The sequence below is a fragment of the Lissotriton vulgaris genome, chromosome 2_1 (genome assembly GCF_964263255.1).
Source record: "Lissotriton vulgaris chromosome 2_1, aLisVul1.2, whole genome shotgun sequence".
NCBI lineage: Eukaryota > Metazoa > Chordata > Amphibia > Caudata > Salamandridae > Lissotriton > Lissotriton vulgaris.
In genome coordinates, this window is record NC_141687.1 from 2,031,153,403 (window position 1) to 2,031,179,142 (window position 25,740).

At 42.4% G+C, this 25,740-nt stretch overlaps 1 protein-coding gene across 1 annotated transcript in view; it reads left to right on the forward strand.

The window, feature by feature from the left end:
* The first annotated feature begins 6,925 nt into the window (after positions 1-6,925).
* ATP8B4 (ATPase phospholipid transporting 8B4 (putative)) overlaps positions 6,926-25,740 on the forward strand; it is a 3,619,152-nt gene continuing 3,600,337 nt past the window's right edge. Inside the window, exon 1 of the mRNA XM_086958264.1 lies at positions 6,926-7,341. Within this exon, the coding sequence (XP_086814390.1) occupies positions 7,248-7,341 (94 nt within the window). The 5' untranslated portion in view covers positions 6,926-7,247. The remainder of the gene's footprint in view (positions 7,342-25,740) is intronic.

A 25,740-nucleotide genomic window follows, 5' to 3' on the forward strand; every position in this document is an offset into this window, starting at 1 on the left:
TGTGACAACATCAGCAGTGGATTGCGGGTGCGCGATATATAGTTATTTCAACTAACTATATATGCGAATTTCTATGGTTTTGTGCGAGTAAATTAAGGTTTTGTAAATGCTAATCCCTAACTATATATGGTCTATAACCAATGGTTTTTTCTGTGAATTTTCATGGTTTTGTAAATGCAAATTCCTAACTATATATGGTCTATAACCTATGGTTTTTTCAGTGAATATATATATATATATATATGTACATATATATATACATATGCATTATTAAGTATATATATATATGTATATAACATATATATATCTATATACATATATATATATATACATATATATATATTCCAAACAATATCAATATCTAGTACGCTCTCAGGAACCACACAACAATCCAGGAGTAAACTTAGGTCTTCAGTTTATTCACACAACGCGTTTCGGCGACTTGCCTTGATCACGTGTGATAAAAGTGTGTGAGTGAGTGTGCCATTATGAGTAAAGTTACATAATCAAAACTGAGGAAGGACTACAACAGCAAGTTGAAAATGGTGTCAGCCATCTTGTAACGATGTTAGCAACATAAAAGTAATAATAACACAATTTCTCATACAAATATTAGGCTGATCAGATGTACAGCATATCAAAGACAGTTGATATATTATTGTATTCATCAATGAACTGACATAACCAGCAATATTAGATGTGCGGTAAATACAGTCTAAATATTGCAAGGTTCTTGCATAGTGAGCCGTAAAAGTTGTGATGTACAAGTGTACAACAGGAGCCCGTAGCCCCATTAGTATTCGTGATATCAAATGAACATCATTTGGATAATGATGTCAATAAAATCATCGTGAAAAACAAATCAATTGTAACATATGCACTCAAAAATATATACTGAATTCCTGCAAGTAAGCAGTCAAGCAAGAGGATAATGGTGCCAGCACATATTGCAATAGTGTTGTCAATACAACACCAGTGAGATGAGGATGTCCATAAATCATCGTAGAAAACAGATGATATTAGTAATCTACGCACTCCAAATATATACAGTCTAGATATATACAGAATTCCTACAAGGTTAGCCGTTAGGCATGAGGGTTAATGGTGTCATCACAACGGCAGGAATTACAGGTCATTGACAAGTGTCCAGAATTATAATAGCATACCCATGCATGTAGTCGTATACCATCCACAAAGTACAAAGAGTTAACCTCCTGTTGTGCTTGCTCGAACATTAGCATGAAGGGGTCATTGACAAGTGTCATAATTAAGGTATACGAAATCAGTATATCATTGACAAGGGAAAGAGTACAAAACAACCTATGTCTAAATATCTCGTCCGCTGTCCAGACCTTCGTAATAATTGAAGGATATTATGTGCATAAAAAGAACTACTTGACAAGTGTCCATGTGCAAATTTGTCCAAATGTCACATAAGGTGCAACCACTGGGATGTTTAATTCACGGCTTCAAGACACACCTGATCATAGATTGTGCCGACAATAGCAAGTCCTACCCTGTGAAAAAAGGTAACTTCCTTTGTGCCAACGGTGAAGAAGAAAGGTATAACTGACCGTGAATCTAAGTGCCTAAAAAGTGAAACAGGATCAAGTGCCAAAAACAGGAAATGGTGCCCATATTGAAGAATCCATTCATACTAGGAGACCCTGCCTGTTCACCTGAAATACAAATACACAAAAGAAATAATCAATAAAAAGAACAGCAACTCAAGTTGCTCTTATGTGATTTAGAGGTCTAGGGTTACTGTTATTATTGTCATATTGCTTTGACTGTTCTTTACAGGAATGAACAATGATGTCGTTTACATGAATTTACTATGTCTATCTACTTGCTTCTTGATACATGTTTGTATGTGTGCTAGATTTGTATTGATTATTTCTTTTGTGTATTTGTATTTCAGGTGAACAGGCAGGGTCTCCTAGTATGAATGGATTCTTCAATATGGGCACCACTTCCTGTTTTTGGCACTTGATCCTGTTTCACTTTTTAGGCACTTAGATTCACGGTCAGTTATACCTTTCTTCTTCACCGTTGGCACAAAGGAAGTTACCTTTTTTCACAGGGTAGGACTTGCTATTGTCGGCACAATCTATGATCAGGTGTGTCTTGAAGCCGTGAAGTAAGCATCCCAGTGGTTGCACCTTATGTGACATTTGGACAAATTTGAACATGGACACTTGTCAAGTAGCTCTTTTTATGCACATAATATCCTTCAATTATTACGAAGGTCTGGACAGCTGACGAGATATTTAGACATAGGTTGTTTTGTACTCTTTCCCTTGTCAATGATATACTGATTTCGTATACCTTAATTATGACACTTGCCAATGACCCCTTCATGCTAATCTTCGAGCAAGCACAACAGGAGGTTAACTCCGTGTACTTTGTGGATGGTATACGACTACATGCATGGGTATGCTATTATAATTCTGGACACTTGTCAATGACCTGTAATTCCTGCCGTTGTGATGACACCATTAACCCTCATGCCTAACGGCTAACCTTGTAGGAATTCTGTATATATCTAGACTGTATATATTTGGAGTGCGTAGATTACTAATATTATCTGTTTTCTACGATGATTTATGGACATCATCATCTCACTGGTGTTGTATTGACAACACTATTGCAATATGTGCTGGCACCATTACCCTCTTGCTTGACAGCTTACTTGCAGGAATTCAGTATATATTTTTGAGTGCATATGATACAATTGATTTGTTGTTCACGATGATTTTATTGACATCATTATCCAAATGATGTTCATTTGATATCACGAATACTAATGGGGCTACGGGCTCCTGTTGTACACTTGTACATCACAACTTTTCCGGCTCACTATGCAAGAACCTTGCGATATTTAGACGGTATTTACCGCACATCTAATATTGCTGGTTATGTCAGTTCATTGATGAATACAATAATATATCAACGGTCTTTGATATGCTGTACATCTGATCAGCCTAATATTTGTATGAGAAATTGTGTTATTATTACTTTTATGTTGCTAACATCGTTACAAGATGGCCGACACCATTTTCAACCTACTGTTGTAGTCCTCCCTCAGTTTTGATTATGTAACTTTACTCATAATGGCACACTCACTCACACACTTTTATCACACGTGATCAAGGCAAGTCGCCGAAACGCGTTGTGTGAATAAACTGAAGACCTAAGTTTACTCCTGGATTGTTGTGTGGTTCCTGAGAGCGTACTAGATATTGATATTGTTTGGAATATTAAATTTCCGGTTGCTTCGCCGGAGTGTACGCCACTTTTCAATGGGTCGCAGCGTTGCAGCAGTAGCAACTTCGTTTGGACATATATATATATATACATATATATATATATAAACATATATATATATATATATATATATATATATATATATATATATACTTAATAATGCATATGTATAGAAATATATATATATTTTACATTTATATTTTTTACAAATATTTTTAAATATATATATATATATAATATTTTTTAAATTACTCTTTTCACCCTAAAAACTAATTCCACCCTGCTCCCTTAAAATACCCCAGCACCCCAAAATCCTAACCTGCCCTTACTCCTTAAAATACCCTAGCACCCTTAACCCCTTCGATGCTGATGACGAGCTCAGCTCGTCATCAGCCACGGGGGGCGTGTGCGGATGACGAGCTGAGCTCATCATCTAACGCGGCTTTTGAAAAAAAGCTGCGTAGGGGAAAAATCACTGCAGCAGCGATGCGGTTAAACACTAACCCATCCTGACCCTGACCCTAGAAATAACCCTGTACTCCAAAACCAGAAACCAAGCCCTGAACCCTAAAAATACCCCTGTACCCTAAAACTCAAACCTAGCCATGAACCCTAAAAATACCCCTGTACCCCAAAACTCAAACCTACCCCTAAACCCTAAAAATACCCCTGTACTCCAAAACCCAATCCTAGCCCTGAACCCTAAATTACCCCTGTATCCCTAACCCCAAACCTACCCCTGAATTCTAAAAATACCCCTGTACCCCAAAACCCAAACCTAGCCCTGAACCCTTAAAATACCCCTGTACCCCAAAACCCAAACCTAGCCCTGAACCCTAAAATACCCCTGTACCCCAAAACCCAAACCTACCCCTGAACCCTAAAAATACCCCTGTATCCCAAAACCCAAACCTAGCCCTGTACCCTAAAAATACCCCTTTACCCCAAAACCCAAACCTAGCCCTGAACCCTAAAAAACCCCTGTACCCCAAAACCCAAACCTAGCCCTGAACCCTAAAAACACCCCTGTACCCCAAAACTCAAACCTAGCCCTGAACCCTAAAAACACTACTGTACCCCCAAACCCATACCTAGCCCTGAACCCTAAAAATACCCCTATACTCCAGAACCCAAACCTAGCCCTGAAGACTAAAAATACCCCTGTGCCCCAATACCCAAATCTATCCCTTAACCCTTAAATACCCATGTACCCCATAACCCAAACCCACCCTTAAAATACCCCTGCACCCCTAATACATATACCCTAACACCCCCAAACTAAAACCATATACTTACCTTACACTTAAATATTAAAAACATATGTTTTTACTATTCATGCTTTTACAACGAATTTCGTTGTAAAAGCATGCGTGGTAAAAGCATATAAGATGTAATGGCATGCGTTGTAATATTTTGCGGAGTAAAGGTACTTGCGTTGTAATGGTATGAGGAGTGAAGGTATGCGGAGTGAAAGTTGCGGATTGAAGGTGTCATAGCCTTCATAACAGTTCTGGTACTGACATTTTTGTTATTCTCTCCTTGGTAAGGTTAGGGGGCTTATTGTGGCACTGTGACCTAGCAAGTCTAAAAGCAAACATACCTTTGGGGGTGTCTGGAATCAGTCTGGACACCCGTCTCTTAGTTTATGTTGTCTAAATGCACAGATTGTATGTATTATTAGGAACTACACAACACTAAGGCCAGCAAAAACGGAAGAGGAAGGCAATAAGGCTTAGGGACATACCACCCTAAGGCTGATGGGTCTAGCAGAGCTCTATTTCATCTCTTTTGAGGATGAAACCTATAGGCACTCCTGGGGATGTAGAATGGTATATCAACCCCCGAGTTAGACTGTCTTCTGTATATTACTTTAATACAACGTTTTCTCTTGAAATTAATCTTAATCCTTGGTACCTGTGGGATGTAAAGACTCGGCTTCAAAGAAGTCAGTACATCCTGATCGTCATGGCATTCTATGGGTATGAGATAATAATCTTAATAATAATTACACTTATGTAGCACACGCTACCGTGTTTGGGTATCTGGCTGCTGTTAAGGGGTGATACTTATGATGAAATCAGTGGTAATGTACCCCAGGTCAATGAAATTGTCCATGCAGTAAAGCCTTGATTTGGTACCACTGATCGTGCCTTGGCCTGGGCTCCCCAAGAATGTCGGAACTTCCCAGACAGGGCAGTGTTTGTTTTTGAACTGCCTAGATGTGTGTGAATTGCTACTTGCCAGCAGACTCATTCTGCTTGCACAAACTCTCATTTTCCCTTACTAGTTGTCTTGGAAAAAACCTAGGGTAGGTTCACCGATTCTTTAAATGATGTTTCCTTTGGTGCATTGTCACCAGTGAGGGTCCCACTATAACAGAAATGTATCACACCAACAATAAGATCAGAGTACTATTACCTCATTCAGGGTGTTTCTCTAGATTTTCCTTGAGTCCCCTATAAAAGACAATTTGCATAGCCACACTTAATGACTGTGTTACTAGTACTATTCTACAGAAATCCATGTTAGAACTTGGGTCGTCCTCCCGAGGGCTGGAAGTGAGACATTATTCAATGCAGGATTAAAGTAGCTTGAGGCTGTGGCCTGGAGGAGGTCTGTGCATAGTAACAGCTATACTTGAGCTTCAAATAACAAACTCAACGGTCAAATGGGCCATTTGCCACCAAGTGCAACATTTTAGGGAAAGCTTTCAATTCTATCACGTTTTGACGAATAGGAGCTAAAACCGCTGTAACACCTCCACTCTATCAAAAACGTTCTCTTTGCATAAGTTGTTATAGATGTATTTGAGTATATTTGACGGGTGGTATGATTATGGCACCACACGCCGTAGAAAACTCGGATATATGCAATAGAACATAGAGACTCGAGGAGGAAATGGAGCCCCGAGTAGCTGAATGGGGATATTGGTCTTTCTCTACAGCCTATTACACTTTATGCAAAATACTAGGCCTGGGCGAAATTTAGATCACGCTGACGTAAATTCAGCAATTTCGCCTTATGCCTATTAGGTAAACTTACTAAAATTATGCAATTACACCATGTCTTATAATTACATGCAGATCGTGGCAGAACTTTCCAGCGAACACTGGTATAACGTGAATTGCTAGACCACAAGCAGCTGTGGCCTGCGTCTTTCTCGCTGTATTTTTTATCATGAAATAAATGTCTTCGAAAGTAGTACGAGGGCACATTTCACGCTAGCGCATACCATTAAAACATTGATAAAAAAAAGGTAAATAGGCATAATTTCGAAGAAGTTCCCTGAAATTCCACACAATTACGTAAATTTCACAAAATGGGTTTTAAAATCAGCCATTTGTCCCAATGTAAATAAAATTCATTGTAAACAATAGGAAGGGGATAATTCTCCTAAACTGATCTTGACAAGGAGGGCTCACTTCGTTCGATCGCTTGTCTGCTAATCTCCATTTGTAAATAAGTAGCAGAGTTTTTTCTGGCAGCTCCCCTGGGTAAGAGTGGCACTTCGTTTAAACTGAAATCATATTGCATTTGCCTGTGCGCGTGCTGTCCCCAAGCAGAGTTAATGAACGTCGGTGATTGGCTAAAGCCGGTGCTCGTGACTTTGTGCACAGCTGCCTGAGCCCTGAGGTGAATTTCCGCACTGACTTTCACCACTGTGCACCTGGTGACTGCAGGCTCCAGAGCAAGCCGGGCAGGGCTGTTTCGCCTACTTTTCAGACCCGTCGTCCACGACATTTGGGGAGGCTTCCAAGCGCTTAAAAGTGAAACAATGAAACACTAATAGTGTTTTACAGAAATACTTTCAATGGCACTCGGATTAAGCGTTCGCTGGTTCTTTGCTGCTGCCTGGACAAAGGCCTTGGAGAAGAATCTGTTTGCCACGAGAATAGTCTCATGGGAATGTGGGATAAAGTACTTGAAACGGTAACCTGTTCCTAACGTTTACTGATGAGGAAGAAACATATTCTCAAAGTATGACGGCTGCAAACGGCATGGCTGGGAAATGTTTTCACCTGAGGCTGCCTTGGAGAGGACTAATGATTGTTAACAGCCCGAATAAGGCTCAAGGTATTGTTTTTCTTTGTATAGTTTATAAACGGATTCAGCATTTGTATCAGCAGTATTTTTAGCTGCATTCGGTGAACCCAAAGAATCGTCCTGGTCACTGAGCGGAAGTAGTTTTGTAATCCTGTTTACATTTTGCTGAATGATAAGCAGACTTAAATGTCAATTTCACTTCATTTGTGCCCCATGTACAACCGAGATGGACAAAACCAGAGCTCTCCTAGTTTAACTCAATAGAGCAGCTGCAGCGTAGCTTTGTAAAATACAAAACTGCATGCCTGAAGAGGCGTTTAAATGACCGATGTGTACCAAATAATGTACTTTTGCTGTGTATGGGTTCAGTATTGAAGAAATTATGCGGTGGCTTAGTTCTTGAAAATCCACACGAGTTGTTACAGGCCAAAGATACAAATCTTTGAATAGCGCATTCACTTGCATTATGTATTCAACAGAACATTAGATTTAGTAAACACAACGGATTGCATTTGATTAGGCGAAAAGTGTGTTCTTCCACTGAAAAAGAGTACTTGTATTGCCATTTTTGTGTGGTAGAGAAATATATGATCAATTTAGCAAGACTGATTTGCTAATGGTGACCAGCCAAAAACCAAAGCCATAGGTCAGATCTGTTTATTATGAAAAGTTATGACAAAAGGAGTATGCCTAAAAGAATTATTGTGACAATTATATGATCTAATCATAGAGAGTTAGAGGTGGTTTAATATTACACTGTGTTACAGCCTAGAAGCCAGTATTAGAATCTCAGATTACCGCAGTAGGCTGCAGACACGCATTTTGGTGGTGTTAAATCACCCCCACCCCTTTAGAAGATTTGCAGTACGAGAATCCTTGTTAATCCCCTCTCAAGCCGAATGTAGTTTGTTTTGCCAACAGCAATCATGTATATATTCGTTATTTTTTTGACTTGACGATTGCCTTGTGAAAAGTTTATGCTCAAAACGATAGGTTTGAGTTAGGTATGGTGACATGCGAATGATAAGGGTGACAGGTCTTATAGTTTCATTAAGAAAAGTCCAGTGCCATGAGTTTGATTTGTTTATTATGAAAAGTTACGACGACAAAGTCAGTAGGCCTAACTCTTTTTTGTGAAAAGCATATAATAAAGCCAATAGGCCTTTAAGGGCGAATTTTTATTTACAATCTTAAGATTGTATGGCTGGTGGTTGTCTTGAGTATAAGTTTATGCACATTATAGCATATCAGAAGTTCGAGTGACCAAGTCAATTTTAAAGGCTGTAGCCCTGATTGATTTATGGGGAAAAGGTTTGTCCGATACCACATGTCTGATTTGAGTAGTATGAAATGCTACAACAAAGGCAGTAGGACCTACTTATTTATGGAGAAAGAGCTATTTTAAAACCAATGGCCCTTCAAAGGTGGCTTGGTATTTCACCCTGCCATTAGATAGTTTGTTGAAAGTAATTTTAAAGATTCCCTAAGTAGTCATGGGTTTTGTGTTGATTACTCCCTTTTGAAAAACCCTGAATGTCGAAGAGTTGCACTTGGATAATCTGTGCCACATCCTCTTAGGACTGCCTGACCGGTTTAGTTGTCTGCAAGGCTCTTGTAATTAATACATTCATTAAACAAATTTCTTTCTTTCTATCTTTCTTTTTCTATCTTTCTTTCTTTCTTTCTTTCCCTCTTTCTTTCTTTCTTTCCCTCTGTCTTTTTCTTTCTGACTTTATTTTTCTTTCCTTCTCTCTTTTTCTTTCTCTCTTTTTCTTTCATCCTTCCCCATTTAGATAAATGTAGTTATCAAAAAAATCTGGCATGGATCCACCCCATCAGGACCGACTTTGGAGAACCCTGATGTAGTCAGTAAGGTTGGAGTTTCCACAGGTAGAATTTTTTGCTAAAACCGTTGGCGCCATCTGAAGAAACTTTACAAAACTGTCCCAAAAAATGTTCATCCACATCTGCTCTTTCCTGGAAAGGTCAGGGGTGATCCGTCACAGGGGTGTAACACAGGCCCCCGCAGCCCATGCGTTGCGGGCCCAAAGCTCCAGGGGGCCCCTTCGGCACTCCACTCTGTCCGGAGAGCTCCTAATGGAGCCCGGAGGGGGCCCCTCTGCATACCTTGCAGGGAGGCCCCCTCAATTTTCATTACGCCAGTGATTCCGTCAAGTGGTGTCTAAGAAAAGGAGCAGGTCCCAAAACACATTTTTCCCATGCACTTTCCCTAAGGACATTTGGGAAGTGATACTGAAAAGCATGGCTTAACAGCATTACACCAAATATGGCATAAAGCTAGATCTTTACTCAGAAACTGTGCTTTATGTGATTTGCTGTAAATCTGTTCACCTGTTTTTTTCTAAATTAAAGGGCAAAACATAGTGATATCTGAACAGGTGGTATTGCTGTACTCCAGTGGTACTGCAAATCCCAAAAATATACCACTCTGATTGGCCAAAAGGGCTTTTTTACCTTTCAGACCCAGTACTGGTCACACAAAACTGAGCAATCTGATTGGTTGGCCACAACATCAGCTGAAGTGCTGCAGCCGCCATTTTGGAACTCAGGGACATAGTCATCATTGCCTGAGTTTCTTTAAAACATAATATTCTAATATACAAGAGGGTAGGTTAGGGCTCCCTCCCCCTACCCCATTCCACCCTCCCAAGCCAAAGGTAATCAATATAGTTTACTTGATGTAAGTCGTGCTTTGCTCCCTCGAGGCACAGCGAGTCCTCACTGGAGTTCCTGCAGCAGTATAGTTGCGTACAGCAGAACTGCGCAAGTGTAAACAAGTGAAGCTAGTAGTGTCCCACATTAACTTATAGTGCTGGTTGTGCAGCAGTACTATGGAAGTACTGTGGTGCTGTAAAAAAACAAATACATTGGGGGGGATCGGTGTCTGGGGGGAGTTGTGCGACTGTGAGGGGTTGGGAGCAAGGGCGGTTGGCAGTTTGCAGAGGGGTGTTAGTCACCCTTGGGAATGCATCCAGTCCCTGCATCCAACCTTCTACAACACACAGTAAAAAGCTTTGGTCAAAAACCTTGAAATTCACTGAAGAAACCAAAGCTTAAATTGTGAAGGAGCCATGTTCCACATTCTAGATTTACTCTGGAACCCTAGTCTAATGTCTCATTTTTGTCTGCATGAAAATGTGAAGGGAAGGAAAATCGTTGGCCAAATACCAATTACTGCCCCAATGAACTCTGAAGAATGAGACTCCAGACCCAAAGTTTGTTAATTACAAAGCCAAGAATAGTTGGACATACAAGCATCTCAAAACAAGGGTGTAGAAATACATTGGAACTAATACAAAGCCAAATCTACAAGTGAAATTGAGATGGTGCAGCATGCACAGAATAATCAGTTTCAGAACCAAGATACAGAAAAGAATGGCTCTGACGTCTAAATTACCCTTCATTGGGGGTCCGTAGGCAAAAAGCATTAGTCTATCCCTAAACTACAACTAACGTGACATCTCTACTTAGCATTTCCCAGGCAAGTTCCATAAAGGTATCAGCATATAAAGGCTTCGTAAGAAGTCCATTCATGTTTGAATGGATCAAGTAGCATAAAGCTACAGGGCTCGTTCTAAGATGCTCGCTCTCTCATGGCAAAAGCAGAAGTCCCTGGACTATGTCCCTAACTTCAATACAAGAGCCTCAGGTAGCGACACAGAATACATTGTGGCATCACCCAGTCTAAGCAAGCCACCACCTTGTAGGTAACTTTCCATGCAGCAGCAATGTTCCCAGTTCACAGTGGTGCAGAACACTGGCATTTTGGTTCATCGCATGTAAGAGTTCTGGTCCACATTGGAATGTCGTACTTTAATGTTGGCAGATTACGGTTTTGTACTTTGCAATGGAGATACATATTTCCTATTTTTTTAGTGGCCCCTGATAAACGGATGTAAATGTAAAGGAATTTATATAGCGCAAATCACTGAGCGGTTTCTAAGCGCTTGCTTAGGGAACCCGTCCTGGTATTCCCCTGTGAGATAACCCCGGTAGGGTATCCGCAGGGTGAAAGCCAGGCATCCCGCCGCGAGGGGCCGTTGTGGAGATTAAGCAAGCTATTGCCCAGAGTCGCAGTGTGTGAACCCGTGAATCGAGTAGCCACCGGAGCGAGAATTGTCGAGTCCATGGACATTTTAGGACTCAAGACCCCGCCGAGCCGGTAATTGAACCCTGGTCCCGGGCTGACCTCTGCTTCCAGGTCTGCCTCCTCTAACCAGTGAGCCACACTTCTCCACGAGTCCAGAAATGCATAGGGCAGGCAACGACAGTCATCGCAAGAATTTACATTAAAAAATGTGTGAATTATGGATGTATGACAACGCGGTATTTACAACAAATACCGTTACAACGCATAGCGCTTTGAGGTGCTGGATAGTGGTAAGTATAATTTTATATTCCAACTCCAGTCCCCGTGGACACTAGGGAAGGTGTTGGATATAAAATTAAACTTATTCCCTATCCTAGAGCGCCCCCCAGCGCAATGCGTTGTAATGGTATGCTTGGTAATGCCTGCGTTGTAATGGTAGTGCGTGGTAAAAAATGCGTGCTAAACGTTGTATACCGTGAATTATGTATATCATGTGAACATATGATGTATTGAGAAGTTGTCATTTTGTTTGTAGAATTAATGTGATGTAATGCAAAACAAATTTGCTTATGACCATACATTTTAGCGATAAAATAATGATATAAGCATACAAAAAGATTTATGAGTATGTATTATTTATTTAGACTGTACAAACAATCAAAGATGAAACAGAAAGCAGAAAAAATTGTTTTTTTATCACACACCTCAAAAGCAGTACACGTTGGTTGTTATAACTAGTCATGCCATGCTAAATATGATGTTTTTGCTTATTACTTATCGTAAAATGTGTATAAAACCATTGGTTTTGGCGATGAGCCTGGAGAGTTTCATTTTTCCTTACAGATGCGGTCAGTGTTCTTTGTGAATCTGGCGCATCGTAAAGACTTTTCAGTTGCCTCACCTGACATGTTGCTTATTAGGAATTGGGGTAATTCTGATTTCTATGTATTCTGTATCTGTGCCTTCATGGCATATATTTTGCATTTCGCTTTAATACTTGATTTTGAGAATTCTTGTAACAGAACCCTTTAAAACTTTTCATTGATCTAGGACTCCGTTTTTGACTGGCCCCAGTCACTATTTTAGTATTCTAAGTTGATTTATGGGACTGATGTCATCAACCAAGAAGAAAAACAATTATTTACAGAAGCTTTAGGGCGTTAAAGGCTGCTCTTGCATGGAGCAGTGAATACTAAACGAGTGGCCCCTGCCATTCATTTTATTCTGTTTAAAAAAAAAAAAAAATTAAATGTGCTCACCTGGGGCACCCACAGCATATTCATATGTTGGTGATCTTTGGGGAAGCCCCAAGGTCCCTGCCAGTTCCCCAGTCAGTACACATTGTGCTGCAATCTGGAGCCAGTCCTTTTACTTTGCTCCTGCCCGGGCGAGAGCAGCATTTTTCTCTGCTCCAGCATGGGTAGGAACAGAGCTGTGTTCTCTGAGAGGGAGAGTGTGGACAGAGAATAAAGGTTAGATTCCCTGCCTACGCTCTCCTCAGGTGGAAACACAGCAGTGTCGTGGGGGTTTCGGGTTACTGAGACCCTGCAGCAGCCATCACACCCTTGGGGATTGGGGTTCCGCCCAGGCAGGTGTACAACATGGAGAGGAGAGGGTGGATGCTTCATTCACCAACATCTAAATCTCGACCCCCAAGGGATGGGTTTCCTGGGATCTTCTTAACGCTCATGGAGGAGGATTCATGCCCCATTCAATAAGTTAAATATTGGCGCCATCTCCAGAAGGCTCGAGGTCAGAGCCATAACCCCCTACCCAATCAAATAGAAAATGCTGAGTCCTCCTCCTGAGCTCTAGCCCACCCGGGGGGCTTATTTTTAAAAAGTGAGTAAGGCTGCACTTTAAAAAGAAATGGGACTGCAGATCCGTAAATCTTCCGCTGATCCATTGTCCCTCTGGGCACCCCTCACCCCAATCGATCGGGGCCAGAGAGACAGGGTAACTCTGCCCATTCCCACAATATGTTTTTAAAACAAAAAAGAATTCAGGATAGAGGACTGAGTACTTGGGTACTAAAATTGCTACCGCCACATCTTTGTTGGTGTCGCGACAGGAAATCGGCTCTTATCTCTAGATCTTTCAGATCTGTTGATCCTCCACAGCGTGAAACATAAAAAAAATGTCACCTACATTTCTCCAAAACTATGTAATGAACTACACTGAATCACAAAAAATCATTAGGAGTTATGCTGTTTTTGCTGTAATGCTGTTTAATTTTCCTATAGAAAATTATATTACATAAGAAACAAGTTTTGAGTCTGCCCTTTTTCTCAGCCCCTACTTTACGAATAATCCCTAACATTTCCAGGAAGATGCCAAGGAGGATTAACTTTTTTTTTTAAAGTCTTGTGAAGAATTGTCAAACCGTGGAGAAGGTATTAGTAAGCCAAATAATCTTTTTCCTATGGAAACGCAGTCCTCACTATCACTACAGTGTGGCGACCACCATTGGGTGATACAGAGATATATAGATAAATACATATCAAGAGATAGATATTGCCCAGTGGCGGTCACCACTCTGTAGGGGTGTGTGTGTATATATATATAGATGAAACAACAGACAACAATCAGTGATAAAATCATGAAGAAGATGAATATATAAAAATGACACAGCTATAAAGGACTTATTGATAAAAATGGAAAATAATTAACAAAATTATAAAGTAGAATGGTGGGGTAGGAGCTCTCACTCAGCTGTCCTCTTGGCCATGGCTCTATGTACCTATTTGTAAAGTGCTCCAAGGTGCATTGGAATGCTAAAAGATAATCGTAAGCAGGCTGACTGTGGTAAACAAGCATTTACAATGCAATAGGTCTTGTCTTCGAAAAAGTTAGAGCTATTGGCATTGTAAATGACAAACTTTTTATTTATGGGTTGGTTTTGAAAACAGATAAATACATTTCATTGCCATTTACAATGCCAATAGCTGAATCTCTCGCAAATGCGAGACCTATTGCATTTTTACACACACACACACACACATACACACACACACCCACACGCACACACACCCACACACCCACACACCCAATGTAGTAAAAAAATTACTTGTGAAGAAGCATCCGGGGCACCGTGGAGGCGCTGACAGCTCATTTGCGTACGTGCGCCCAGGGCTCCATCACTGGGTGCTGAGGTAAACACCCTGCGTCACGAGGCCCCCAGAGACCTAAAAAAACTACAGGTGTCGACGAGTCAGAGCTTGGCGGGCAAACGCATATATATATATCATGTGCTGCCTCCTTTGGAAAAATATTTGCGTGTTTGTAATGGCACTGTGCTTGGATACTTAAAAAGGGCCACGAACCCCGCACATCAGAATGGTATGATCCGAGCTGGCAGATCGGAGCTAAGGGATTGTTAAACAAACAAGTGACATACTCTGGGGAAACACCCGGAAGTGCCGAAATGGGATATTTATTGTTCATCTGGTGAAACCGAGCCCCGATCCTGCCGCTTACTATCTTAGCCCATGATCGGGTGGACCATCAGGGTGCCCCAAGACAACCTCGAGGAGCAGAGTATGTGTGTGAGGGAGGGAGGACAATAGAGGCAAGAGGAGGAGATAAGGGGATCAAGGGGGTAAATGTAAGGGAAGAGGGAGGAGGCGCACGCAAGGTAGTGGTTGTCTAAGAGGAAAGGGGTTTGCACGGGGGGTGAAGGAAGAAGGGAGATGTCAGGTTATAGATGGGGGTAAATCAGGGCTGAAAATAGAGGAATAAGGACCGTGGACAAAGGAGCGGGTGATTTAAGCTCCGTGGCCTGCTGCAGCAAGTCTCCTGAGGTGCCATTGATGACTTTGACGCTGCCCCGGTTGGTGGCGGCTAGGATGGTGTTGAGTGCCGGGTTGTAGCACAAGCTGTACAGCCCTTCTTCGTCGCAGCTTAGGCAGCCCTCCCGCTCCAACAGGGTTGCTTGTCCCCCTTTATACTTCAAAACGCCACTGCCAATTTAGCCACGGTTCTGGCGATTCTAGTAAAACCATATTAAAGTTTAACACCATAACTTGAGTCAAGAGCAGCCTTTTCCTCCACATTACTTTTAAGAGAGAATCCGTCCAGCGGGTGTATTTTTCGGACAAACTGCGTGCAGTGTATTCTATAGGTAACTCCGTTTGCATACTGGCTAGTGAGGTACAGGGGTGGGGTAGACAGAGGGCGTGGAGGTTCATGCCTAAATTGGTCTTTTAACGCTGCCTCACTAGTAGCCAATCATACCTGCACCAGGAGCGAGAGGAGAAAGGATCGAGGCACAAGAGGTTCGAGGCACAGGAGGCTCGGCAGCCTGAAGGTCCGCTGCAACACACCACAGCAAACGCCGCCACCAGTCGCGCCGCCGCTCCGGGACTTCATATCCCGGCAGCCTTTGCGGCGGCGCGTTCCCTGATGCGCTAGACGCGCCGGGAGGGGCTACTAAACAAGCGAGCCCTCGGTGGAGCGGGGGGACCAGCCAATCATACCTGCACCAGGAGCGAGAGGAGAAAGGATCGAGGCACAAGAGGTTCGAGGCACAGGAGGCTCGGCAGCCTGAAGGTCCGCTGCAACACATCACAGCAAACGCCGCCACCAGTCGCGCCGCCACTCCGGGACTTCATATTCCGGCAGCCTTTGCGGCGGCGCGTTCCCTGACGCGCTAGACGCGCCGGGAGGGCTACTAAACAAGCGAGCCCTCGGTGGAGCGGGGGGACCAGCCAATCATACCTGCACCAGGAGCGAGAGGAGAAAGGATCAAGGCACAAGAGGTTCGAGGCACAGGAGGCTCGTCAGCCTGAAGGTCCGCTGCAACACACCACAGCAAACGCCGCCACCAGTCGCGCCGCCGCTCCGGGACTTCATATCCCGGCAGCCTTTGCGGCGGCGCGTTCCCTGGCGCGCTAGATGCGCCGGGAGGGGCTACTAAACAAGCGAGCCCTCAGCGTCGCGGGACGCGAGCGGGACGCCCGGGGCTAAGCCCGGGCAAAGGGCGGGCACTCTACGGCCCTCCAAGGCCACACAAGGCACGGCTCGGCCACACTCCTAATGTGAGTAGCTCCACATCTGACTGTTTTATCTTGGTTACTTTCTTCTACCTTCACTTGAGTAATACACGGCTATGTCAGAAACAGAGGCACTCACTCCCTTAACAGGATCCTCCATTATGGGTCCTTTGGATAAATTCTTTTTCAGAACAACTGCCGATCTTGACCGAGATTTGGCTATGGCAGAGCGCCGTGTCGCTCGCCGTCAATCTATCGAGCTACTTAAACACACTGTCTTAGAACCCACTGTTAAAGCTATTTCTGAGGCCCAGTCCATAAATCTTACTCTGTCTAATACAGATGCAGATCTGTTCAATACGGACAATCTTCCCTTAATTTTTCAATCTAGTCCATCAGCTTCACTTCAACCTGAGCAACCTTCCCTTTCTAATAATACTATCATCGATCTTGTTACTCCAAATCTACCAGAGGTTTCTGAGGTTGTTAACTTAAGCACCATGGAAGTATTATTACCTGCTGAAGGTAAACAGCCTATACTTCCAGTGCCTTCTAAATCTACTCTAGATAAACCCCAGACTCCATGTCATCAAACTAAAAGGAAACAGGTAATCATGAGATCGCCTCCAAAGAAGCGTAGGAAAAGAGGCCCGGCTAAAACAGACACCTCAACACATAAGCAAATACCTCCCAAGGATTTACTTAGGCAAGAACTTCTTCAAATAGTGGAAGGGGCACCTATTGTTACCAGAAAAACTCTGACCTCTCATGTTCCACCATCCATCAAAGACTTTGTGGATGCAATGGAATATCTTTTAAAAGCATTACTGACTCCAATAGTAGAAAGAGTGAAGAGAATTGGAATCCAACTGGAAAATCTAACAGGAGGCTCCACTCACAATATTACAACCAAAAATGATTTAGTAAACGCCGTGAGCATAAAAGATGGTGAAAAAATGCCTAATTCGGGAAAAACAGCCACAGAAAATAAAATCACGAAGGAAACAAAAACTCTAATTGAACAAACACCCTTAGTTAAATCGAAGCCAGCAATTAAGGCCCCTTTGGTTCAACATAAAGTGTCGCAGAATACACTGTCACACTCTGCGCAAATAAACTCCCTCATGGACTCGGCAAGGATGGGGAATACAAAAAACAACTCGGACATTCATAAGAGTGATCCTAAATCAAAAAGACCGACACGGATAAGAAACGCGGATTTACCCCCAGCTGCCTCACAAAATGTCACTGTTTTAACTGGGGTTCCTCCATTACCAACTACAGGAGTTTATGAAAATCACGCCAGTCTCAAAAACAAGGTGATATTCTGGCTCAAAAATAACAGGCCTCTACCCCCCCACCTTAACGGAGATATTATTATGGTGAGAAGAACTAACTGGGTGGGTATACGCCCCAAAGATATAGAAGGTGACGTTATCATTATTACATTTAAAGACCCCAGAGTCACTTCACATATCAGGGATTGGTACTCAGACTTCAACAGTGGCCCGATTACACCAAAATCTCTTTCATATTTCTATCCTGAAGCCTTAATGCATTCGAAATCACATCAACCCAAACCCTATTTTGAAAATCTTTCTTTCCAAGAGCATAGAAGACCAACTCATTACAAGTATCCATTAAGACATAGAGTTAGGGAAAATATTCTGCCACCTCAAAATCCCTATTACGATAGAGACAATCCATGGGATACTAAATATCCCTCGACTCCTAGATATGTTTCTGCGGGATATGGTCGATGCTTTCCACCTCCAACTCCTTCTTGGAATTTCCCCTGCTACAATCAAAATGAGCCACTGTATGGTCTGGATGACATAGAATGACTCTCCCCTACGAAAGCAGATTATCAATTCAGGGAGAAAGCACCTGCCATACTACCTAAAGAACCCTTGATAAAAGGCTTTCTGGGTGATGGTTCCCTAGATAAATGAATAGCTAATAGTATAGAAAAAAGAGATATAGCTAAAACAACGAGACAAATAGCCCGGAAAAACATTCCTAACATGCTGTCTACAAATGGGGAAATTAGGAAATCATCTGCCAAATTAGAGATGCTCTCTTGGAACTTGGCAGGTATTAACTAAAAAATTATTCTACCGGCCTGGTTGGATGTGGTAAATTTATACCCAGTATTGTGTTTCCAAGAGACCTGGGTGCTTACCCCGACAAACTTACTGGGTTATCAGACTTTCCATTCACCTGCAATCGCAAGTAAGCAGGGTAGACATAGTGGGGGTCTGTGTACGTATATTAGTGTCGCAGTAGGTCACAAGATTTTGAAAAAGGTATTAAGGGCCTCTTATCAAATAATTGTCATGGACATTGGCTCTTCCATGACATTGTTGATAATTAATTTTTATAATAACATGCCCCCAGAGCAATTGGAAAAAGTTTTAGAAGAGTTACACCGCGCAGTTGTCACAATTAAAGAATTACGTGGGGGTGAGTGTGTGACAGTTTTCATGGGTGACTTCAACTCTTACATATGCCCAAATGCTTCGAAGGGCACGTGTGACACCTCCCTAGAAATGGATACTGATATTAACAATGATATTCCCAATCATTTTATACATTCTAAGACAGGGGAATTACTAAATAACTTTCTGGCTTCTTTTAATTTAGATTTCGCAAATAACTTAACCCTCCCTCGTAGACCTTTCAAACCAAGTTTTCACGGTAGAGACATAAATTCCACTATTGATTTTATTCTTTTTTCACAGATGCATGCCCCACTAATATCTTCCTGGAACACTTTAGACCACCTATATGGGGACCATTATCCTCTAGTTTTATCTATTGTGTTGCCCTCTCCAGCTACTATGCACAATAACCCCAAAACCAATTATGAGCAACCAATTGTATTGGGGGCTCAAAATGGTTATACTATCAAATGGGATAAAATCAATCCAGCTAGTCTTCTGAAGGATTTACTGATGATGAGGTGGGAGGAGATACATATTTGCCTCTCCTTAAATGAACAGCCCCATTCCATCCGAGAAGCTTTCTTGAGAATACAGACCAGTCTTAGAAAATTACTCACAAGACAGTTCAAGAAAGGGACTATCACCCCTAAAGTGTGGTTTGATAAAGATTGTTCCATAGCTTTAAAGACATTAAAGAACCTATTGCATATAACTCCAAAACCAATCATGGAGATTCGACAGGCCAGACTTCCATACCGTCTGGCTATTTAAAAATAGGAAAAAAGCATTGAAGGAAGACGCATGGCAGAAATTGCTGTCAACATGTGAAAATCGAGATCTCTTGGCTTTCTGGAAATTTATAAATACCCCGCTCCCATGGGTTAAGATGCCGGAGAGGAATATGGACCTTGCGATTGATGGAGAGACGTGGGCCGCTTATTTTCAAAAACTGTATAGTAAACCCACATCGACCATACCAGAGCCAAAGACTCCATCAAGCATAGACTCTCTCGATGAAACTCATTCCAACATTGTTTTCACGTGGGAAGAGGTGGAGATGGCGATAAGGGAGAGTCCATCTGGTAAGGCACCAGGCCCGGATGCCATTCCAACAGATGTTTTTAAGGCAGAAATATCCTTTTGGGCCCCAATATTGACCTCTGCCCTGAACTCTGCGAATACTTCGGGCCACTTTCCATCATGGGATGAGGCCGTAGTGATACCCATCTACAAAAAGGGAGATAGGCATTCTCCATCTTGTTATAGGCCTATCTCCCTGCTTGATTCCTTAATGAAGATCGCGGGCCGTATCATTCTGAAACGTCTCGAAGCATGGACAGTAGAGAAGAACATACTTTCAACATTCCAGTACGGCTTCAGATCTGGAAGAGGCACAGTTGAACAGACCCTGAACTTACATCTTATTATGTCCAAATATGTTGACACAAAAAAGGGAAGCCTGTATGTTACCTATATAGACTTAAGCTCTGCTTTTGACTGTGTGCTCCATGAACAACTTTGGGATATACTCGAACATTTAGGAGTAGACTCATCAATACTCCTCTTCATTAAGAAACTATATAGAAATGCGGGAGCTAGAGTAAGATTTGGCCCAAAAGGAGAGTGCTCGCCAAGATTTACCATAAACAGAGGGGTCAGGCAGGGGTGCATACTGGCCCCCATGCTCTACTCCCTCTATATTAATGCAATAGGAGAACACTTAAAAAACATTGAATGTGATTATCCAAAAGTGGGAGGGCAAGCAATCCCTATCTTGCTCTATGCCGATGACGCGGCAATACTTTCGCAAACTAGAGTGGGGTTACAAAGAGCAGTTACGGCTTTCAGAGACTTTATGCACGACAAGGGCCTGAAAGTTAACATTGGGAAAACTTACTCAATGGTTTGTAGTAAGACGATAAATAAAAGACCATGTCCCATTTATATTGAAGAGCAAAGACTAGAGACAGTGGACAAGTTCACGTACTTGGGCATTTCTGTGCACCGACACGTTTCTTGGCAGTCGGCATTCAAAATGAGGAAACGTACCCTTGTTAGAGCTGTTGGTGGGCTCAGAGACTTTGCTGGAAGAATAGGAGGGAGGCTTGTTAAACAGCTAATTGTTCTCTACAAAGCGAAATGTGTTTCAACAGCACTTTATGGGGCCGGCCTTTGGGGCATCGATAAAAACATTGCCTCTATTCAAATAGAGGAAAATAACTTCCTGAGGTATTTATTGGCAACAGCTAAATCAACTTCTGTATATATGATGCATATCGAGTTAGACTTACCATTTATTTCAGATTTAATTAAAGTGGAGCCCCCTCTGTTGTGGCATAAAATCTGGACCACCACTGAAACTAACTTGAACCGAGAAGTAATACTAGATATTCTCAAACAGGAGGGGGCAAGACACACGAAATGGCTGGCTTACATCAAAAACTTTTTTGTGGATATTGGTCACCCAGAGTACTTTTCTGATCCTTTGATCTTGGATTTTATTTCAAGAAAAAATCTGAGAAAAACACTATTGGATCACTTGGAGACTAAAAGATGGAACCATCAAAAACTAAATACAACATTCCAGGCGTACCAAAAGGTGACGCAGCACAAGGGGCTTCAAGCATACCTGTCCACTGATTTCTCTTGCTATGCCAGAATGCTGCTTGACAGATTTAGACTGGGCTCATTTTTCCGTCTTATAACTTTTCCATCAGGTAATGATTGGTCCCGGAATCTGAGTCCTTGTCCGTGTGATGACATTTCAGTGCAATCAAATATCCATACCATCCTATTTTGTACTTACTACGCAATCCTCAGGAAAACATTATTGAAACCTCTATTAAAGAGATGGGGTCTGAGGTCCTGTAAGGATGCTTATGAGCGCTTACAAATGTTAGAGGACAGAGAAGTCATATGTATCATGGAACAGTATTTAAAATTGCTTATCAAATTCAGGAAATCGCTACAAGGGCCAACGTAAAAATGCTGTTTTTTATTAGAATTTTGTATAATACTTTTTATTTATGAAAAGTTTGGTTCCCCTGATCTTTTTTTTTTTTTTTTTTTTTTTTTTTTTTTAAATGGTATCATTTATTCTTACAAATTCTTCTATTTTTATCTGCTTTAATGAATTGACTAAATGTATTGTTGTATATTTTTATTTTGCTATGAATGCTTGTATGATATTCTTTGAAATATCGAATAAAGCTTATTTTGATCTTTTTTTTTTCATTAGTAGCCAGGTTCAAGCTCTCAGTCTTCGGTGCAGCGTGTTGCCGTTGATAACAATAGATGGCACTGAAGCCCACTCTTCCATCTCAGGCTCTGTGTCGGCGAATGAGGGGGGAGGATGGGCTGGAAAAGAGGCAGGCCGGTAAGGGAATGGGGAGAACGCTTCCGAGGGAGTTGAGGTAGCAGGGAGGGGAGGGCCTTAAGGCACACACTATTCTCTTTACTTTAAAGTCAATCTGGCTGTAGCTGAGTACACGAGTTCAATTGAATGGCATTGCGGGTCTGTCTCCTGAGAGGCACTAGCACAGAGAGAGATAGCTTAAAACACAGCAGCAGGAAAAGAGCACTGTTTCCAAGAAGCTGCAAACGAAGGGTTGCTTCTTCGAACTGGAGCCTCCTGGTAGTTTGGCGAGGTTTTTATCCCCTGAATGTCTCACTGGAACACGCTTGCTACTAGTGCGTGAGAGTTATTCAAACAAGGCCAAGAAATGCCACCCATGAAAAGTACAAGATCGTCGTCCGTGGGGAAGCAGGGCAGTCTCTCGAAGCCGCGCTTGGATGACGAACAATAATGATTACGTAACGCAGGACCCCTTCAAATTTTGCCTGGAGTTGCTTTTCCCCACTATAGAGAAGGTTGCCTTTGAACTTGGTGTGAGAGATTTGCACACGTCCCCTACTTTTAAAGTGTTATAAGTAAAGCGCGGGTGCCGTGATTATACCAAAATTAAAGAAATGGATGTTTTTTCTATTTCTTTCATTTTCGTATGATCGCGGCACCCGCGCTTTACTTATAACATTTGGAAAGTAAAGCGCGGGTGCCAAGATTATACTAAAATGAAAGAAATTTCTCATTTAGAGCTGTCTTACTTGGATGGACTGCCCTGCTGGCGTAAAAGGTTTATTATCTTCTTTATGGGGCCATCTGTTTCGCCCCATAAAGAAGAAAAGAAACCTAGCAGTAAGTCGGGGAAGTCCATCCGAATGGGAAGGCTCTAAAAGAGGAAAGAGTACGTCACTGTGGCCTCTGTTCCAATGGCTGGCCACCGTTTAGCATGAATGGTGACGCCAGCCAATGGAAAAGAGGGGCGGGGCTAAACCCTCGCTAGTGAAAGTACTCTAAAACATTACATCTCGCCAGCGAGACTGCGGATGCGCACAGCCTACGCTAGCCGAGACCTAAAAAGGTAATGGGAGAATGAAGAGAAGAAAGGCTCGTACAACAATGTCTTGAGTGTTTTTTGAAAAGCAGAAAATTAACTTTGTTTGTGGAGGTCGGTAGACAGGACATTCTATATTGTGGGTCAAGTACCAGCCAGCTTTATCTTAGGGACTTGGAATAACAACTCTTTGCTGTATTGTAGTATCCAAGTAGCCTCAAGTTTCTGAAACCTCTCCTTGAGTCAGAATTTATCCAGGCTATAGAAGACTCCATGCATAATACTTAAGGTTTTATAATGTGGTACTGTCAACACTTCTGTGATCTTTTAATACGTTGGTTACCTGCAGCATCATTGTAATAAACCATTACAATAGCCCAGACAGTGCAGGGCACAAGCAGAAACAACCTTGGCATGAAGAGATTTTGGTATGCATGGTACCGCTTTCCTCAGAGTAGGCACTACTAGAGAATAGAGAACAGGCAGAAGAAAGTACTTTAATTTGTTAAGTAGGGGAGAGCTTTTCATTTATCCAAACTCCTAGTGATTTGACCTTTGCTGTGGAAGTTGGTCAGTTCCCCATTGAAGGGGGAAAACATAGTCCTGCTACCGTTTTTAGGTCGAGCCTACAGCACATGCACTGTAGGATGACCAGTTTGTACTTTGTGGGCTCTGGAGTATTGCCGCAGGACTTGTCTGTTTCAGCTATTTTACTTTCTGGTTAGGGATTTTTTATTCTTTTCAACAGCTGAACTTCACATGTGAGAACACTTTTTATTTCTGGTGTCTCCCGATGACAGCTGCTACCGACTAGGGGTAGTGGAGCGGGGGTGGGAGTGCGTAGAGAGGGAAGGAGTGAAATAATAAAAAATAAAGGACTTACTTTTTTACCGATGACTGCTGCTTCTTCTTTCTCCGTCCTCTGTGCACAATAGGAAGCACACAGTCTCCCAGAAACCCCTGGCCAATCGCAACGATGCCTTAGCAGCGTTGCGACTGGTCTGAGTGCCGTGGTTCCGAACTCAGTCAGTGGCTGGCAGGCTGTGCATCTTCTCCACGCAGGCTGCAAATCAGCCTGCAGGGAGAACATGCAAAGTGCGCATGACGCTTTGGCAGGAGAATCAATTTGCACCAGATCAAGCTCTATGTCATTAAGTGGCCAACTTGTTTTAGACCAAAGTTCAAACGGTCTATGATGAACTTGTAGGGAGGGTCCCTGCTCCTAACACAGCCCTTATCTATGGAGGACTCTTTTCCTGTCAGTAGACATAGAAAAACAATCTGCTACTATCTACAAAATCCGGGTCCCAGACAGACCCCTGTCCCCCCGATATAGTACATCTGGCCTCGGATATAATTAGTACTAAACTAGCCCCACTTCTGAATAATGTCATGAGGTCAGGAACCTTCCCCGCTTCCTGGAAGAAAACCTGCATTAGACCGATTCTAAAGTAACCTTCTCTAGACCCTTCTGAGGGGAAAAACTACTGGCCTATTTCCTGCTTACTGCTTGCTAACAAAATCCTAGAAAAGTCAATCAAACAAGACCTAACTGGCTGTCTCGACACCAATGACCTTCTAGATACCACCCAACATGGCTTCAGACCACGGCACTCTGCTGAGTCGGCTCTAATTGTAGCCACTGAGGAAATACGCAGACAGCTGAATGGGGGAGAAAGAGCTGTCCTAATCCTACTTGATCTATCAGCAGTGTTTGATACTGTCAATCATCTGGTATTAACACAGCGGCTGAAGGCAGTAGTAATTACAGAGGCAGCCTTAACCCTACTTACCTCGTTCCTCCCTGCGAGAGAACAGAGGGTGATCTGGGACAATTTTAAATCGGGGAGATTCTCCCTTCCTTGTGGAGTTCCCCAAGGCTCAGCATTGTCGCCAACGTTGTTTAACATCTATGTCACACCTCTGGCCAAGCTGACTAAGGCTCATGGTTTCCGCTGGTATCATATGCCGATGACACTAAGATTGTTATCTCTATTTCTTCTAATGTGGATACCATGGCTGGGAGATTTCACAACTGTCTGATGCACATAATGGGGTGAATGCATCAGAACTACCTTAAATTAAATACAGACAAAACGGAGGTCATAGAGTTTGGGAAAGGGCCATCACCCTGGAACAAATTTTGGTGGCCAGCCGAAGCAAGTCACTGCCTGAACCCCTCTGTAAAAGCAAGGAACTTAGTATTCCTGTTGATGACCAATTAAACTTTGCAGGACAGATCAACCTTTTGACATAGTCTTGCTTTTTTCTACTAAAGACCTTGCACAAAATGTTATCTTTTATTCCCCTGGATCTCAGAAAATCTATTGTAGTCGTACTAATTCTCTCACAAATTGACTACTATAATGCACTTTTCCTGGGCATAGACAAACGCCAACTGCTAAAACTTCAATCCCTGCAAAATGCCGGTGAGCTAGTGCTGCTCAATATTCCCAAATACCACCATATTTCTAGCAGCATCCAAGAGC